The 17558-nt window shown below is 37.8% G+C and overlaps 1 protein-coding gene across 1 annotated transcript; it reads left to right on the forward strand.

Annotated features, from left to right (window-relative positions):
• Positions 1-1382: 1382 nt before the first annotated feature.
• cenpx (centromere protein X) lies at positions 1383-4937 on the forward strand. Its single transcript, XM_079379502.1, has 5 exons — positions 1383-1563; positions 1687-1738; positions 2696-2749; positions 2848-2936; positions 3288-4937. Exons 1-5 carry the CDS (start codon positions 1528-1530, stop codon positions 3300-3302), a joined length of 246 nt encoding a protein of 81 aa, XP_079235628.1. The 5' UTR covers positions 1383-1527; the 3' UTR covers positions 3303-4937.
• The last annotated feature ends 12621 nt before the right edge of the window (positions 4938-17558 follow it).

The following is a 17558-nucleotide window of genomic DNA, read 5'->3' on the forward strand; positions in this document are numbered from 1 at the left end:
AAGTCATGAATTAGTAGTCACACGGCAAGTTTAGGTGATTGGCTCAAAACAACCTGACAGCAAAACTGTATGTCTATGAGCTGCCATGAGCAGATTTCATAGCACATACTGCCATTGAGATGAATGGAAAAGCTAAAGGATTGTGCTCTCCAGGTACTACAGACCTCATTTTATGCTCTGGAATGGAGCAGCACACCATGAACCCAGTTACATCTCTCTCTCTCTCTCTCTCTCTCTCTCTCTTTTAGATGACTCTCCAGAACAGAATTGACAACCAGTTAAACAGTCTTCCATGCCAATCCTTTCAAACAGACCTGTGTGTGAATTAGAAGTGGAATAGAGCACCGACAGTTGGAGTGATTAATACTAAACCTCATCCTACTACAATGTGAACTAAATGTTGTTGTTTTTTTTTTGCATGATAATCCAGTGTTAAATTTTCTACCTAACATTAAAACCCTGTTTGATTTAATGTCTGTATCCCTACTGTAAATGATCACTTTTATATAAGATACCTGAAACGTTGAATAAATTTATTCACAGAACAGCTCTTATTGATGTTTATTGAAAGATTTTTTGTTATTATTATTATCTTCGGCTTTTACAACAGAGAGCTTAAGTAGAACTAAACTGACTTTTTAACTGAAAATTGTATTTACCAAGACTCAACTAATCTGAATTGACTTTGCATCTTGATACAGCAGCCTAATAAAGAGAAAGCTTGGAGAATAATAGCAATTTTGAGTCAAAATTATTATTATGTTCCTGTGGAAAACATCCTTTATTTTTATGTTTATTTACTTTGAATTGTTTACACTTTATTTTAAGGTCCCTGCTATTAACAAACCATTAACTATTACTTTTGCCTCAATAAACTCCTAATTTGCTGCTTATTAATAGTTAGTAAGATAGTTAGGCTAAGTTTAGGTGTTGGGTAGGATTAGGGATGAAAGCAGAATATGTACTTTATAAGCAATAATAAACAGACAATATGTTAATAAACAACTAATAGTGAGAAGTGGTCCCTATACTAAAATTAAAACTCTGAATTTGTAAACATTAAAATTGGAAATAATATAGGAACACTTAAATTAGTTATTGAATAACTAAACTTTTTACTCGGCACATCTCAGTCAATAATATCTCTTTAAACTTGGTGAAAATACCATGCTATTTGTTCACATTCAAATGCATTTCAAGAAAGCTTATACGGACCAAGGAGCTCTAAAATATATGTAGACAATAAAAGATGTCAACATTCTAAACTTGAATAGCATTAAGATATTTCCATCAAATATGTATTCTCCATAAACGCGCCAACAGCCATTCGTGTTGTGTTGTATTAGTGCGCTAGGGGGCAGCAGCAGGCGTCTCTCTGATATGACATTCAGCAAACGAAGAAGCCGATTCTCTCTACTTCTCTTCTCTGATAAGCTCCACACTCCAGCACAGTAGGTGGCGGATATGCACCTTAAATGTTAGTTGCCACCGCCATTATATAAAAACAAAACGAGGAAGCGTTTCAGAATGGCGAACGCGGGAAATGAAGTCGTGTTTAAAAAGGTATATTTCAATACGTTTAAATGTATACGTTTTCAACTCTTTAACAAACAGTTCGTGATAAGATATCAAGGTCATTGGCGTTACAGCGATTCCCATTTTTAACGATAAACATGTGTTTTTAAGGAAACTGTCGCGAAACTTTTGTCACGCTCTTTCAAGGAGGACAAAACTAAAGGTGAGACAGCTCTTTTTGGGAAACAGTCAACCACACACACAGGGTTCACAACATTATATTTGCTTCTCTTGCCAATGTGTGGTAAAGAGAGAGACAGAGACGTTATTGCTCAAGAAACTGTTGTGCATTTAAGTTTTTTTAGTCAAAGTCATGTTCAAGTCAGTCTCTTGGTTATCTGTCATAATGTCAAAACACACCATGATCTTGTTCTTCATTTTGTGGCCAGGAGTGTTATGCAACTTACACATATCCAAAAAATAAAACCAATTCCTTTGTATTCCCAGCTAAACGGCTGGTGGTAAATTTAGCATTTATGTAAAAACATTGAGTTTAGAGTGTATTACTGGGTTAAATGGTACATGTAATGTGTGTAAAAGTGTTACATTTGTGCAGACAAGAAACTGAACTAGTGAGATGATCTGTAGCCCATATTTTCCAGACTAAAACAAGTATGTGGTTCACCCCTAGTTTGATCACTCCTAGTGGTCTCAGATATTGTTTGTTGGTCCATTTTTTGGTAATTTGCCCTTTTGAGTCCCCTGACATTTGAACAGCCAATGCATGGTTCATTCATATAATTTGAGAAAGATTGTATTTATAAGTTGAACGCAGTTGAATTGGGGACACTCAGAACTTTCTTTAAGCCCAGAGTTTCTAAGTTGGGGATGGTAAATTTGTTAAAATGAATGAAATGTTTAACAATAAACCCATCCACACGATAGAATATGTAACGATTTAATTTACATCACCTTTATAAAACATAAAATAGAAACACACTGATGCATACTCATATTGGTTCACTTAAAGTGTTTTATTAAACCACCCTTACATTATCAATTAGTACAAGTTGTTTTTGCATACGTGTGTGTGAGGGTACAGATAAACATAATTAAGAAAAAATGGTCATCAGGATCAGGCAGCTGAACGGCATTCAGTTTTGAAGTTTTTTTTCCACAGTCAGCAGTGATGCTGTCATACTTGTAGCAGAGATGTTGAAAGTATTTGTTGAAGGTAAGGACAACTTTACATAGGCAGTCATTTTGTACTTTGTTACAGTGCAGTGTAATATAGTTTCCTTCAGTATTATGACAATTGTCTGTGTGCTACAGAGGCAACACGCAGAGCTGTAAAACAGGCTGACAGTGAGGACTGTGACACTGTTGATCTTGAACACTTTGAAAAGATTCTGCCACAGCTGGTGAGTTTTACATTTATGCATGTGCTCGATGTATCTAGGTTTGATTATTTTGATTACAAATAACGTATAGTCGTGTTGTTTGGCCCTCTGCTAAGAATTAATCTGCTCAAATTGATTTTTATATATTTACACATTTATATTTCTATAAATATTTACATATTAAATCACTTTTTTTTTTTTCAAAGAAAAAGGATTTTGAAATGTTGCACAGTTCTGTGCTCTTTTGTCACTTGTTTTTGTGCTTTTATAAATTGTAAAGTATTAGTTATTTGTCGGCCTCATTTTGTGTGTTTTCTGTTCCTTAGTAAAACGAATTTCTCACAGTGTATTAATATGAAATTTCCTTTGCAGCTTCTTGACTTTTAATTTTGTTGAGGAGCCAGCAGATGGCGACATAGCCTAGTTCTTCTGAAAGTGGACATCCTGGACATCACTTTGAATATTCGCACATGCTTCAATCTTTAGAAATTGTATTAAAGTGTGTTAGATGTATGACTGATTTAATAAAAAAACAAAATTGCCATTTTATTAAGTTATTTTGCATGTCCTCATCAGCTTCTCTTAAACTTTCATATTGTTTAGTGGTTTAACTATGCGGCGCTAGCAGTTTTCTGTGACGATGGGCCGATTGGAATGCCTGCTGGGTAACAGTGCTGTTATTGCCTCCTGGTAAAGAGGGCTCGAGTCTCACCCCGTGGCTCTGCAGGCCACCTGTGCTCTGCTCAGCGGCAGGTGCTTCCAGCATGCTTTGCCCTGCTCCCCCATCAAAGCCTATTGAAGCAGTTGGAATTGATTAAAGTAATAAGGGAGGCAGCAAAGACCCTTAGATGATGACAAGTGGCAGGAAAAAGAAGCACCCCCCTCCGGCCACTTTGAAGTTCCCCCCTTCCCCTCGCTGTCCTGCAATGTGGTATAGTTGAAGGTGTCACGGAGGTGAGAGGGCACAGGGCGGAATGTGTGAGTGTGTGCGCGGAGAGAGTGTCAGCCTGTTAAAATTATTGCGACCACACGCATAGTTGTTCAGTTTTAGTGGAAGCATAACAAAACAAATTGGAACCAAAGAACATGACACAGGAAGAGAGGGGTGTAATTTTGAGCGTAAATAAACAAGACGTTGAGTCGCTCAAGGGTCTTTCATCAAGGCAGAGAGAAAGCTTTTTGCTCTGATAATTGCAGTCTTGGAGTTAGTCGAACCTGCCGCCACTGAGTTTCCAGTTGTGATGTTAAGGGCTTTGCTTGAATGGGTTTGTTATTAGATAAGCAAAGGAAAGATCAACATGTTGTATTTTGTTAGATCCTGTAGTTAAGAGCAATAGCAAGACATATAGCTTGTATGTTGGAAACAAAAGCTTATTTGCTTTATTTTTTATTTTTTCAGGTCTGGAAAATGAATTTAACCCGAGGAATTTCTTTAGTGCATATATGTGTGTGTATATGTATGTGTATCTATCTGTATGTATGTGTATATTTATTGAAAATAACTGCTTTATAAAATCATACATCTTTGAAGTTAACTTCAAACTTTGTAATTAAACTTTACTAGGCAAATAATAAATGTTTTGTGTCCACTGCAACTTTTTTTATAAGACTTTTTTGTAGAATTCATTTTCACCTACCTTCATAGTCGCCCATATTTTATACCTGTTTTACATTTCTTCCAGGTTTATTCCAGTGAACATACTGTAGAAGATGTTGATCCCTTTTCTGTCTTTTGAGAAGGTTTGTCCAACCTTTTCAGAAAGAAGTAGCTTTCACCTGATGAAAAATCCTTAGGTTGGAAACCATTAAAGGAGACCATCAGTATACTTGGCATTTACCATTTGTGAAAAAAAGTCAATTTAATAGCAAAACATCTTTGTTTAATTACTTTGGGTGGTTCTGTCTTTCAAGAACAGCTTTGCTTATTTATATGAGTCATTGGGAGTTATTTCAAACAACTCATTATTGTAAAAGTCTTAGTGTTAATTATGCAGAATTAAAAACAAATTTCTGATTCCTTTACAGATTTTTGTTCACCAGGGCTCATTATTTCCTTCCAATTTCATGCAGTCTTGATAATGATTACTGTTTAATGTTATTAAATAACTAAATTCATTTAGATGTATCACTTTCAACATGTTCATGGTATGCATGTCTATTGTGAGATTATATTTCTAGCCTGTCCATTTTAGTTTTCTGTTTGGCGCATATGATCATTGTAACTCCTTGTGCATCTTAGTGGAACAAATTACATCTGAAGGCAGCATTATTAAACATTTGAAAGTAGTTAAGACAAGAATGGAGGAGTGGGTTGAAAAGAGTAATGAGTTAAAGCTTTTCTTTATCCTACATTAAAGACTGGGAGTGTCAACAGCCATTCCAGACGCTTTGGAGAATCTCTGGAGCGCTGAGCACTTTCCCTGTGAGACTGAGACTGATCCGTCTCCAATTCGGCAGTAGAGCTTGGATGGGTCTACACATAAGTCAGCATTCAGGTCTGTGGTTTGTGAGTAAGGCAGTGAATTAGATATGATGTTATGAAGGCAGGAGTTACTACGGCGTGGCATTCTGACTAGTAAGGAGATCAATCTTCTACAGTAGCTCCATGGGATCCCCCCCCCTCCCTTCCCAAATTCCCTTTGATGTATTAGTAAATCTCATTACGTAAATCTCTGGAGTAGTTCCTCAAGGGAATATTCCAGCATTGAGGTGGGGAAAAATAAGTACATAGAGCTTGTTAGTGAATTGATTACAACACAAAATCATCCATCTTAAGGGGTAACTACTTGGTTGGGCAGGATTGTGTTACAATGAATAACTTGCCTTGTTACCCACTTAACATGATCACAGCAATAGAGCTGAGAGGGAGATCGAGCTGAAAGATTGGAAGTAACTTTGCACTGACAGGGGTCTCATTCACTAATAAGCTGTATGCATATTGTACAAAAAGGAGCATATGCAATTTGTCAAAGATATGACTCGATTAGGAAGCAAGCTAAAGAACAGGAGAACTGTGGGTATATTTCTTCTGAAAGAATATAGCATATACATTTTCTGGAATGCTTTGATTTTTTTTATTTTTTTCATCCTTTATAAAGCTTGCGATAATCAGTCAATATTCAGTGACATTATTGTCTTTCAGAATTTCTCTTTGTATGTTCCACAAAAGAAAAAAAGTTGAAAGTTTCTGGCACGAGATGTGAGCAAATGATACCATTTTTGAACTGTTATTTTAACTTGTAACTTGTTGTTTTAATGCCAGTGGTGTAGTACAAGATCAGAATCAGACATACATCTGTCCAGAGTCTGAGTTCAAGGCAATATTTTCATGGTCTTGTCATGGACTCTTGTGTGTTGCGGGGGTTTGCGTGACAATGACATTCATCCCAAAGGAAAGTGTATTTACACTGTTTAATTCATTCAGACCCTCTTGAGGTCTGTGTCTTTACTTGAACTTGGTCTGGAGTACAACTTTGACTAACACTAATGAGCAATATTTGTAATTTGAGACCTTCTAATAAGACGGTATTATATTTATACCCCTTATTTTAAAAGTGCACTCAAGGACTCTTTGAAAAGAGAGTTAGTTTGTTCTTTGTTGCTGAATGATGCCACACTGGAACAGTCACCATGAGACTGATGTCATAGAGTTCTTTATTTCTTTACTTTTTCAAGCTCTACATTATTAGGCCGCTTGTCTAAGTCATAAAATATACTTCAATCCAATCCATCAATTGTTGTCTTTATACTGAACTGGACAAAAGTTGAGCTGCCAAAAATTTCAAAGAGAATGTAAAATAAGTCTGGCAGTTTAGGTTCTCCATAAAACTTGCAGTGTATTCATAAAACAAGACGCAGTTTGCTGTCAAATTTCCAGTGGTTGTGGAAATAGTCAATCAAACCGAAGACCACTTAGTATGGTCAAAGATAAGAGAATCAATAGATGAGTCTGAACGACACAGTTTTTATAGATGAATTTGGAAAGACCTACATACATTTTTACAAGGTAACGCCTGGAGAGAAGCTCACTGTTTGCCTTTGTGACCTGAGCGGGGGCCATAAGCAACCTCTGAGGGGCCTTCCTCCAAAGAGTGGCTCGGCTTGAACGGGGAGCCTCAGGCTCTGTGTTTGTGCTGATAAGAACATACCTGGCAGCTTCAGACAGTAGGGCACTTTGCTGGGATCACTCCTAAGTGCTTTTGGCGCTTGGCTGTTTGTCTTGAGCTGAGGTCGAACCTCTGCTGTGCTCTACCTATTGGCCGGTGCTCTCAAAGCCTTGGGGGGCGGAAAAGACTCTTCCGGAACAAGTGAGGTGGATGATGGGGTCAGTGACCTTGGCTTGCAGCTGAGGAGGGGAAAAAGTGCACAAGAGATGAACAATTAGGCTGTAGACTGGGCTATTTCTGGAGTCACTCTGCCCTTTCTTTTGCTAGTAACCACAATGCAAGTCCCACTAAATGCCGAAGGCACATGCAGTAACAAGAAGGTAATCCCCTTACATAACACCAGCCTGTAAGTGCCTTTCCTTCAATTAGTTTTGGGGAGGCCTCTAAAAATAAAGATCTGCACTGACTTGTGACGTCAGAAGGTTAGGAGTGACTGGGGCGACGGGTAACCCAAATTAGAAGTGACTTTTCTGGAGGTTAGCAGAGCACTCTATTTTTAGGTCTTTCAAAGGTTGAAAATACCACTGCAGAGGCCCTGTATTTACTTGTCCAAACCTTAGTAGACCTAGTGCATCATAATGTCATGTGCTCCAGTGGTGATATTTGAAAAGGAGCAACTAATGACTGAAATCTCTTTAGGAGCCTGCAGGGCGCTTGTGGTGAACACAGTATGGCGTCACACCATAGTTAGGCCTCATCCATTAGAGCTAAGGTTGGCACGGCATTGTTTGAGAAAGTGTTAGATTGTAAACCATCACTTCTTCCAGCATTCATATATCAGAATGTAGTTTAATGATGGGTTATCACAATTATGCTAAATGGGGAATTGTACAGGAAAAGTATAAGATCAAAAAAGACAAAAGTATCATAAAAGTACTAGGACTTAGCTTTGTGTAAAGAACGGACCAAAATTTAAGCCTTAATTCAGTTGCTGAGTTGAATTGTGATAATGATTCCAATTCCTCTGAATGATTTAGATTTCTTATTGTTTCCATTAGTTATTGTTTGCAGTTTTTACAGCATACACTGCTCTCAGCATGCCACCAAATGAGATAAATTCAGGTTTCAAAAGAACAGATGCATTTGGCAGATCCGTTTATCCAAACTAACATATAAAACATACAGGGTATATATTTTGTCAGTTCTTATAATTTCTCCAAAATATTATGTTCCTGCTTGCACGTTTTGTGACACTTAAAGTGAAATGCCTTTGAGAGGTGTTAAAAGTGCAGTTATTTATTGTGTAGTTGTATCTGAAACAGATGGGTGTGAACCTGGCAACATTTAATTAATTTGCATTGCTTCTTGCACATTTTGCAATACTTTCCAGGGAGTGGCACTAAAAGTTTAATATACCACCAACACTATTCCCTTCTCTAAACCTAACCAACAGTGTTAACAAAATCAAACTTGATAAAACCACATTTGCTAAAGCAGCTATATCATTTTACCTTGCTTCTACAAGTCTTTGAGCTTTTTTATTGGGACTTTTGTTTCACGGGACTCGTACCTGAAGCATTGCAAGTGATGTACTGTACTGGGTGAGCTACCAAGCAAGTATACTGTGCTAAAAAAAAAAAAAAGATACTTATGGAGCTTACGTGGTATAAATGCTAAACACTCTGTATCATTTCCTCTACTGAAGCTCTCAAATGGAAGGGCTAAAATGGTAGGACCAAACGCCACTGGATTTTGTCACCAGACTTCATAATTTGATTTAATAATTGTGAGAGAGTGCATTCCAAAGAAACCGTTTTTGGTCTTCTACACCCCACATCCCTTCAAAGTACTGACTCTGGAGGGTAAACCCTTCAAAGGGATTAGGACACAAGGATGAGCCCTTCAATGGAATGCATAAAATATTTGGAATGATCACATGAATTAGAGTAATTGAGAAATGGGCCTTGCTGCTTTTACTACACCACTCACATATGGATAATATATGAGGAGATTTTCCTTGCAACAATTTTAAATGTATATGTATACACATACACATTATATATATATATATATATATATATATATATATATATACAGTATATGTATGTGTATATATACAGTATATGTATGTGTATATGTATACACTCACCTAAAGGATTATTAGGAACACCTGTTAAATTTCTCATTAATGCAATTATCTAATCAACCAATCACATGGCAGTTGATTCAATGCATTTAGGGGTGTGGTCCTGGTCAAGACAATCTCCTGAACTCCAAACTGAATGTCAGAATGGGAAAAAAAGGTGATTTTAAGCAATTTTGAGCGTGGCATGGTTGTTGGTGCCAGACGGGCCGGTCTGAGTATTTCACAATCTGCTCAGTTACTAGGATTTTCACGCACAACCATTTCTAGGGTTTACAAAGAATGGTGTGAAAAGGGAAAAACATCCAGTATGCGGCAGTCCTGTGGGCGAAAATGCCTTGTTGATGCTAGAGGTCAGAGGAGAATGGGCTGACTGATTCAAGCTGATAGAAGAGCAACTTTGACTGAAATAACCACTGGTTACAACCGAGGTATGCAGCAAAGCATTTGTGAAGCCACAACACGCACAACCTTGAGGCGGATGGGCTACAACAGCAGAAGACCCCACCGGGTACCACTCATCTCCACTACAAATAGGAAAAAGAGGCTACAATTTGCACGAGCTCACCAAAATTGGACGGTTGAAGACTGGAAAAATGTTGCCTGGTCTGATGAGTCTTGATTTCTGTTGAGACATTCAGATGGTAGAGTCAGAATTTGGCGTAAACAGAATGAGAACATGGATCCATCATGCCTTGTTACCACTGTGCAGGCTGGTGGTGGTGGTGTAATGGTGTGGGGGATGTTTTCTTGGCACACTTTAGGCCCCTTAGTGCCAATTGGGCATCGTTTAAATGCCACGGCCTACCTGAGCATTGTTTCTGACCATGTCCATCTCTTTATGACCACCATGTACCCATCCTCTGATGGCTACTTCCAGCAGGATAACGCACCATGTCACAAAGCTCGAATCATTTCAAATTGGTTTCTTGAACATGACAATGAGTTCACTGTACTAAAATGGCCCCCACAGTCACCAGATCTCAACCCAATAGAGCATCTTTGGGATGTGGTGGAACGGGAGCTTCGTGCCCTGGATGTGCATCCCACAAATCTCCATCAACTGCAAGATGCTATCCTATCAATATGGGCCAACATTTCTAAAGAATGCTTTCAGCACCTTGTTGAATCAATGCCACGTAGAATTAAGGCAGTTCTGAAGGCGAAAGGGGGTCAAACACAGTATTAGTATGGTGTTCCTAATAATCCTTTAGGTGAGTGTATGTGTGTGTATGTAAGCAATAAGGTACATCAGTGTAAGCAGAGGCTGAATCATGGCTGAAGGGCGTTTGTTAGGCACGATGCGAAGCACGATACAGCACGGCCTCGAGTACCTTTTTGCTTTTATAAAACGATTACCACACAGTAAAAAAATATTGAAACCAAATATTTATGTATTGAAATGTTACTTTTTTGAAGCAAGTTCGTTAAATGCTGTCCTTCCACTAAAAAATAGTTCCTGACAGCAACAGTTAACGGCAAAAGAATGTTCTGAACATGCCTCTCATCAGCAAAAGATAAATGAGCTTCACAAATTAGTGAAGTGGCTTTAAGACAAGAGCTAGAGCAGTGAAAATTCCCATTTCCACCATCAGGGCAATAATTAAGAATTTCCAGTCAAGAATTTAGTTTCCAGTGTAATGAAACTGCCTGGAAGTGGACGTATGTCTATATCAGTGATACTCAAATATGCCTCGTGAGATCCACTTTCCTGCAGAGTTTAGGTCCAACCCTGATCAAACTCACCTACCTGTGATTTTCTAATGATCCTGAAGACATTTATTAGCATGCTCAGGTGTGTTTGATAAGGGTTAGAGCTAAACTCTGCAGGAAAGTGGATCTCGCGAGCCAGATTTGAATATCCCTGGTCTATATAGTCCTAATGCACGGTGAGGAGGAGAGTTTGAGTTGCTAAAGACTCTCCAAGGACCACAGCTGGTGAATTGCAGAAAATAGTTGAGTCTCGGGGTCAGAATGTTTTTATTTTTTTTAAATTGTCAAACAGCACCTACATCACCACGTTGTTTGGGAGGGTTACAAGAAACATTCTCCTAGCTCATCCAAAAACAATCTCCAGCATATTCAGTTATCAGACCTGACTGGAACTTCAAATGATGAACAAAGGGATAAAAAGTAGCCCATGTGTACAATGAAATATCCTGTTGTATTTTTGATGTTGTGGGCCTATATTTCTGCTGGAGGTCCTGGACATCTTGTTTAGACACATGGCATCATGGATTCTATCAAACACCAACAGATAAAAAAATCAATAAGTGACTGACTCTGTTAGAAATCTTATAATGGGTCATGTCTGGATCTTCCAACCGTATCCAGACACAAACCTCAAAAACAATACAAAAATGGGTCACTGAGCACAAAACCAAGCTGCTACTATGGCCATTCCAGTCCTCTGACCTGAACCCTGTAGAAAATGAGTGAGGTGAACTGAAGAGAAGAATCACAGTCATGGAGCTGTGAATCTGACGGATCTGGAGTGATTCTGGATGAAGGAATGGTCTCTGATCTCTTGTCAGGTGTTCTCTAACCTCATCAGGCATTATAGGAGAAAATTTAGAGCTGTTAAACTGGCAAATGAAGGTTTCAAAAAGTATCGAATAAAAGGGTGCTGTTAATTGTGGCCAATGTGTATTAGAGAGATTTATTTCATAATGATATTATTGTGGTAAGTGCACCTGTTGTGTAATTAAATTGTATCAAATATAAAGACTTTTATGATTATAGTAATACATAAAACCTCAAAAGAATCTGAATGTTGAGTTAAGAAGGAAAAATTGAGGTGCTTAAAAGCAAGGCCTCTTTTTTGCTTGTGGCAAGAGACCAAGGAGACGATGTTCAAACCACGTCTCTGTGGCTGGGAATCTAATAAAACAAAGAGTGAGCAGCTGAGGTGATTTACCAACCTGTCTTGACATCAGAGCTGAAATAAAGCAGAGCTGTTGGAAATAGGTTGGTTTGAGGGAGTAAAAGGGTAGAGCTGTTACGACACACTCAGATGGTCCACAGTGTGGTTCAACACATGACCATCCGAAGATATTTATGCATTTCTTTAGACAGACTGCTTCGCAGACTAGAGATGAACTTGTTATTATGGACTTGTTATTATGGGGCACAATTAATAGACTACAGAAACATCTATAGATATAATGGTAACATAATGATATCATTTTAACATACCAAGCTTATTCAACTAAGAAAATGTTGACCTTTAAATGCAGTGAGAAATAACCATTATAATGATGCAAGTGGTAAAACAGAAAGTCACTTGATGAATCAGTTTGTTGAAAGTAGCTTGTACATAAAACGTGACCAAGGTTCGTATGTAGTCTGTGTATAGGGTCATGCTCACAAACACAAAAACACAATCAAGGTACCACACATGACACCAAAAGAATGCAATTAACTAAATAGTATGGAATGTAGCACAAAACACCCACTGATAGCAAAATATAAAGGAAATTAAACTATTAAAATAAAGCAGAATTATATGTGGCTCGTCACGCGGGGACTTCCGAGAATGACGTTTTACAGTTTTTTTTTTTCACTGTAAATTGTCTGATAGTTAGTTTGTATTGTTTTCACTTCCAGAAAACATCAAATTGACAGCATTTTAGAGTAAAAGTAGATCAAATGTGATGTTAAACTGTTTACAATAATTAATTGAACAGTAAGATATAAATGATGTGACCATAGGGAAATCTGTTTTTGCAATGATAAAGTTTCAAATAATAGAAAGAAATAAAGAAATCATGATAAGATCTAGGTAGTTCATTAACTGGATTATTCAACAGTAGTCATTACCACATGGTTATTGAAATTATTTGAATTTCAAGCAATAATTACAGTAACATGTAATTACTCATACTGTGATGAAAGAAATTGGTCATGCTCCCCACCCAATTATTTCTGCCACAGGCATAATGATGCTATAATATGTATAATATAAATATACATATACTAAAATAATGTGATTTAATTTAATTCATTTAGACATTTAGCCAGATGAGGCAAGTCTATGTGAAAGGAAATAGTTAAATGTGCCAATAACCTCTGAATACAGGCCCCGTCCTCCCTCATACTCAGCGTCCTCCTTGATCTGAGCGTTCTACTCCTTCCCAGACATGAAAAGTAAACCCACTCCAAAAACAGCACCAGTGCAGATCCAATCTCAATGAGCTGTAATTTAAAAAACGGCCTGCTGGAAAAACAGCAATAAATTTGTTAAGCCTTCAAAGGAGCCGCCTGTGCGTTCACCTTTTTGTACATAAAATAAAAAGACTTTAGCTATTGGCTATGAAAAACATTTCACAACATGCTGGGACAGATAGCAGTACATAGAGACTATGGACTGGCATAATTTGTGTGTGAGGAGGGGTGTTAGTCAGGCATGCATCCATGAATGCCGCTAAGGTACCCATAATTGTAAAAAGTAGCTTAGCTTAAAGCCCAAAGTTTTCTTTAATTTTGATGCCAATTTAAACCTTTAAACTAGAGTTGCGTCCCTAACCCCAAGCATTCCTCAACACGGGTGTCTATTGTTGTTGCTGTCAGGGTTGCCAGGTCTGTTTAACAAAACCAGCACTACTGGAACTCAGAACTAGCTCAATATATAGCCAAAACTAGCCCAATCAAATTCTGGGGGAAAAAGGTTATCAAAATTGCTCCAAAATTGCATTCTGTGGGGTCAAAACCTCCTTCCCGGAAGTTCCGCCTCTGATGAAATCGTGTACCGAGGGGCGGGGGATTTCGCTTCAACAGCCCACGGCAGCAGTATAAAAGTAGTCCAGTTCCACGGGAAAACTGCGGACTTGGTAACACTGGTTGTCGTCTGTATTATCATGATGTTCTGTTTCTACAGTTTGTTTGTGACTGTGAAACTACGGTTGAGGCCAGTGTTGCCATCTTGTGGACCAACTAATTTATTGCAAAACAATTCAAGGTCCATGTGTGACCTGAGCACAGATTACACACACAGAAGAATCAGATTGTGTATGTGTATACACTGATGACAAAATGTACATCAAGCACATTGTATGCATATCCTAGTGTTCATATGAAAACCAAAATGGGCTTAAGTCAAGCTAAACCTAAAACTACATTGAAGTGAGCAGTGTTCAGCCTTTTCATTTACATAAATGGTCTGAAGAATCCGATTCACTAAAATGATCAAGACTGCAAAACACTATAAATAAGATTGAGCTGTGCGATTATTACCTCAGCTTGATACAATATAATGAGAAAAAAAAAAGAGAGAGATGGATTTTGACACACTACACCGCAACTTGTTACTGGAAATACTATGGTATTTTAAACACGAGCTACTCTCACGCTACTAAAAATGTAAAGTTTTTAATTAGTCACTCCACATCACTCCTGTCTGTCCTACAATAAGAGGTGAAACTGGCTGTTATCTAGGTAGCAAATCAAGGTGCTTGAACATTAGCATGGACAGGAGATGAGGATATTTAAATAAGCCTGCATTTTCCCCCATAGAAGCAAACAAAGTAGTTCCCCAGTCAACCACGTCATGGTTGTGTTTTGAAGGTTCCCTTGGAAATGAGTGTAATGTATCTGGTGAACCCTCCTGCTCTCCTGGAAATGAGTGTTCCTTCACCTTTGTTTGGCAAGTAGCTTCTGAAAAGATATCAATAGGAGTACAATTTCCTGAATGTATGACCGACTGCTTGGAAAGAAAGGGCCAAATTTTCCCCCTACATCAGTGCCCCTGTCGTCCAGTGAGCTATGACCCTGGCACAGGAACTCGGAGCACTGAGCTGTGGAGACTAAGCCATTCCATCAAACCATGGTCCTTTCATGCCAGTCCAGTTTAGCGTTCAGTACACTACAATACCAACAGTTGACTAGACAAAGGTTATATTTTCGGCCACTGTAAAGGCCCTTTCACACCATAAGTGAAATGAATAAGTATCAGGCTGAAGGAAGTACCTCTGTCTCTGCACCTCACTCCCAGTTCCTCTCAACAAGGGTATAGGAGAGGTAACTTGCATTGCATATTTAAAAAAGTAACTCAGATATTCTATTGTGAATTTAAAAGTAATGCGTTACTTAGAAAAAAAAAGTTACTTGAACAAGTAATCTGATAACACTGATAACTCGTGTTACTTGTAATGTTTTAACCCCAACAGTGCAAGTATGACAACTTATTCTTTGGACATTACCTGCTCAGAAGCTGGTAATGTTACGGTTAATTTACTTCAGAGTTATTCATGCTCTTTTGATGAGGCGCCAGCAGATTTTTGTGACAGATTTTTGTTTTACCAACCTTTATCTTTACTCATAGAGAGCAGTGTTGCTGCAAGATACACACACAAATACATGTACATCCATTTTAAGAATTTTAGTAGCTGCTGACTTGGTGGCTTTATATCATCTTGATCTCCACTGATTGTGGAAATATTGCTACAATATTAAAAGGAAGTCAAGGCCTCTTAAAACAATGTTAAAGCAAAACCATCTAAGAAGTCCTGCCCTTCTATGCATTTGTGATATTTAACAGAGAAACAAGACCTGTCCACCTACAGCTGAATAAACTACTTAAGTCGATCATATACGGAGAAAGGCATGGTCTCAGTGACGGGAAAACCTAAAATGTGGTAACAGAAGAAGAGATAGATAAACATAGTGTTTGAAGTCTCATGGATCATAAAAGCTTATAACAAAGTTTGGTTTCTCTACAAACCGATCACCTCACTTTGATATTATCTCTTGACAGCATACTGCAGTTACCAAACACAGTGTCTTGTTTTCATAGTGTTTTTTTTTTTCTTTCTTTCTTTTGCCAGTAACATCTTTACTGTAAATTGCATAAACTGCTTAGTCTTCAAAGCAAGTTATCTAATTTCCGCAAGACTGGTCATAACTTTTAAAAGTCAGTTACATAAAATTCTAAAAGTAAGACTGATTACCACTTTGTTTACTGATAGTTAGTCAAACTAGTTCTTAAGACACAATCTTACCATAAAGACCGTGTATGCAACTGGCCCCTGAAGTCATACAACAGCTTACTTCTAGGAACGGACCAGAATTAGTAATTTTTCACTGCTAATTTGGAATCTTTTATATTGATGATCAAATCAGCTATGATCCATTGATATGTTTGTGAACTTGTGATAAAATGTGAAAAAAAAAAATGTTTTGGTTAAATTGGGGGGTGGGGGGGTGTCAGCATATCTGTTTTTGTTATGTTTGGAGATTGACAGCCAAATTTTTCATTTTAATTTATTATGTTAAATACACTGTATGCATAAAAATCTGCAAAAAATGGCAAAGCTACTGATTATTTTCTGCCAGGACACTAAGTAAATGGAATGTTTACGGACATTACTTTTAAAACACAACACAATGCAATGTGTTATTTAAATGATGGATAAAACACCTGTGGAAAAACAGTACATTGGGCTATATATTTTCAGACTTATGTTAGAGTGTAGCTTTCTGTATAGCATCACCCTTTGTGTTTTTTGAAAAAAAAAAGCGTTGAAACAACAGACAAAATTGAGCTTATTGGACTGACTTTTTTAAGATATGAGGTGAGCAGTGAAACGGTTTCCTCATTGTCAACTGTAAATATCTTAATAATCTCTTTGTGTGGCTACAATGGCAAATATCCTGACTGGAATTTGGTCAGCTGTTAACATTGTGTGACCGTTTACTCTTTGCACTTGTGTACTACCTCTAGTTCCAGCCCATGTTTAGTGGACACGACAGTGCAGTCTTTAGAATGTGGAGAAACAGATTACATATACTAGAACACGCTGTGTGGAGTGCAGAGCAGAGGAACGTCATACTTTGATCTGCTAATTACTGTGGAAAATTACCTGGCAAACCACAGGCGTTTTTTTATCTAACTGCATTAGCAGACTTTTCCACTTTAAAAGGACCTTTATTGAACCATAAATATGTAAAAGCACTGTTATAGGGTTGTGTACTGTTCAAGTGCCAAATGATTAGTCATTTTTAGGTAAAACGCAATCGGATGCAGACCTCAGAAGACAATGTTCTTTTTTTTCATATGACGAGGATTAGGTTTGTCAAACCTTAGCTCTGTGTAGTTTGCAGAGTTGTTTTTTAATGGATAGTGTTGATATTACATCTATTGTTGATTATAATATTTCCTTTCAATAAAATTCAAAAGAATGTTTAACTGTCATCTCACTTTGAAGTTCTCCATAAAAGGTCATATCTGCACCTTGGTGATGCCTTTAATTACCATTCAACACTGAGTAACTACAAACATAAATGGCTCCAGGTTTAATGAGTTGTCCCTAAAGTAACTGCCATGCCAGCTCCGGCAAAAGACAGCTTCCTAAATCCAACTTCCCAGGCAAGAGGGATCCTAGGAGCACCAGCACCCCT

This window comes from Barbus barbus, assembly GCF_936440315.1.
Source record: "Barbus barbus genome assembly, chromosome: 3".
In the NCBI taxonomy this organism is placed as follows: Eukaryota; Metazoa; Chordata; class Actinopteri; order Cypriniformes; family Cyprinidae; genus Barbus; species Barbus barbus.

Coding starts and splice junctions, on each gene's coding strand:
- cenpx (XM_079379502.1), top strand. CDS start 1,528: ATGGCGAACGCGGGAAATGAAGTCGTGTTTAAAAAG. Junction 1,564..1,686: donor ATGAAGTCGTGTTTAAAAAG/GTATATTTCAAT, acceptor TGTGTTTTTAAG/GAAACTGTCGCGAAACTTTT. Junction 2,750..2,847: donor GTTGAAAGTATTTGTTGAAG/GTAAGGACAACT, acceptor TGTGTGCTACAG/AGGCAACACGCAGAGCTGTA.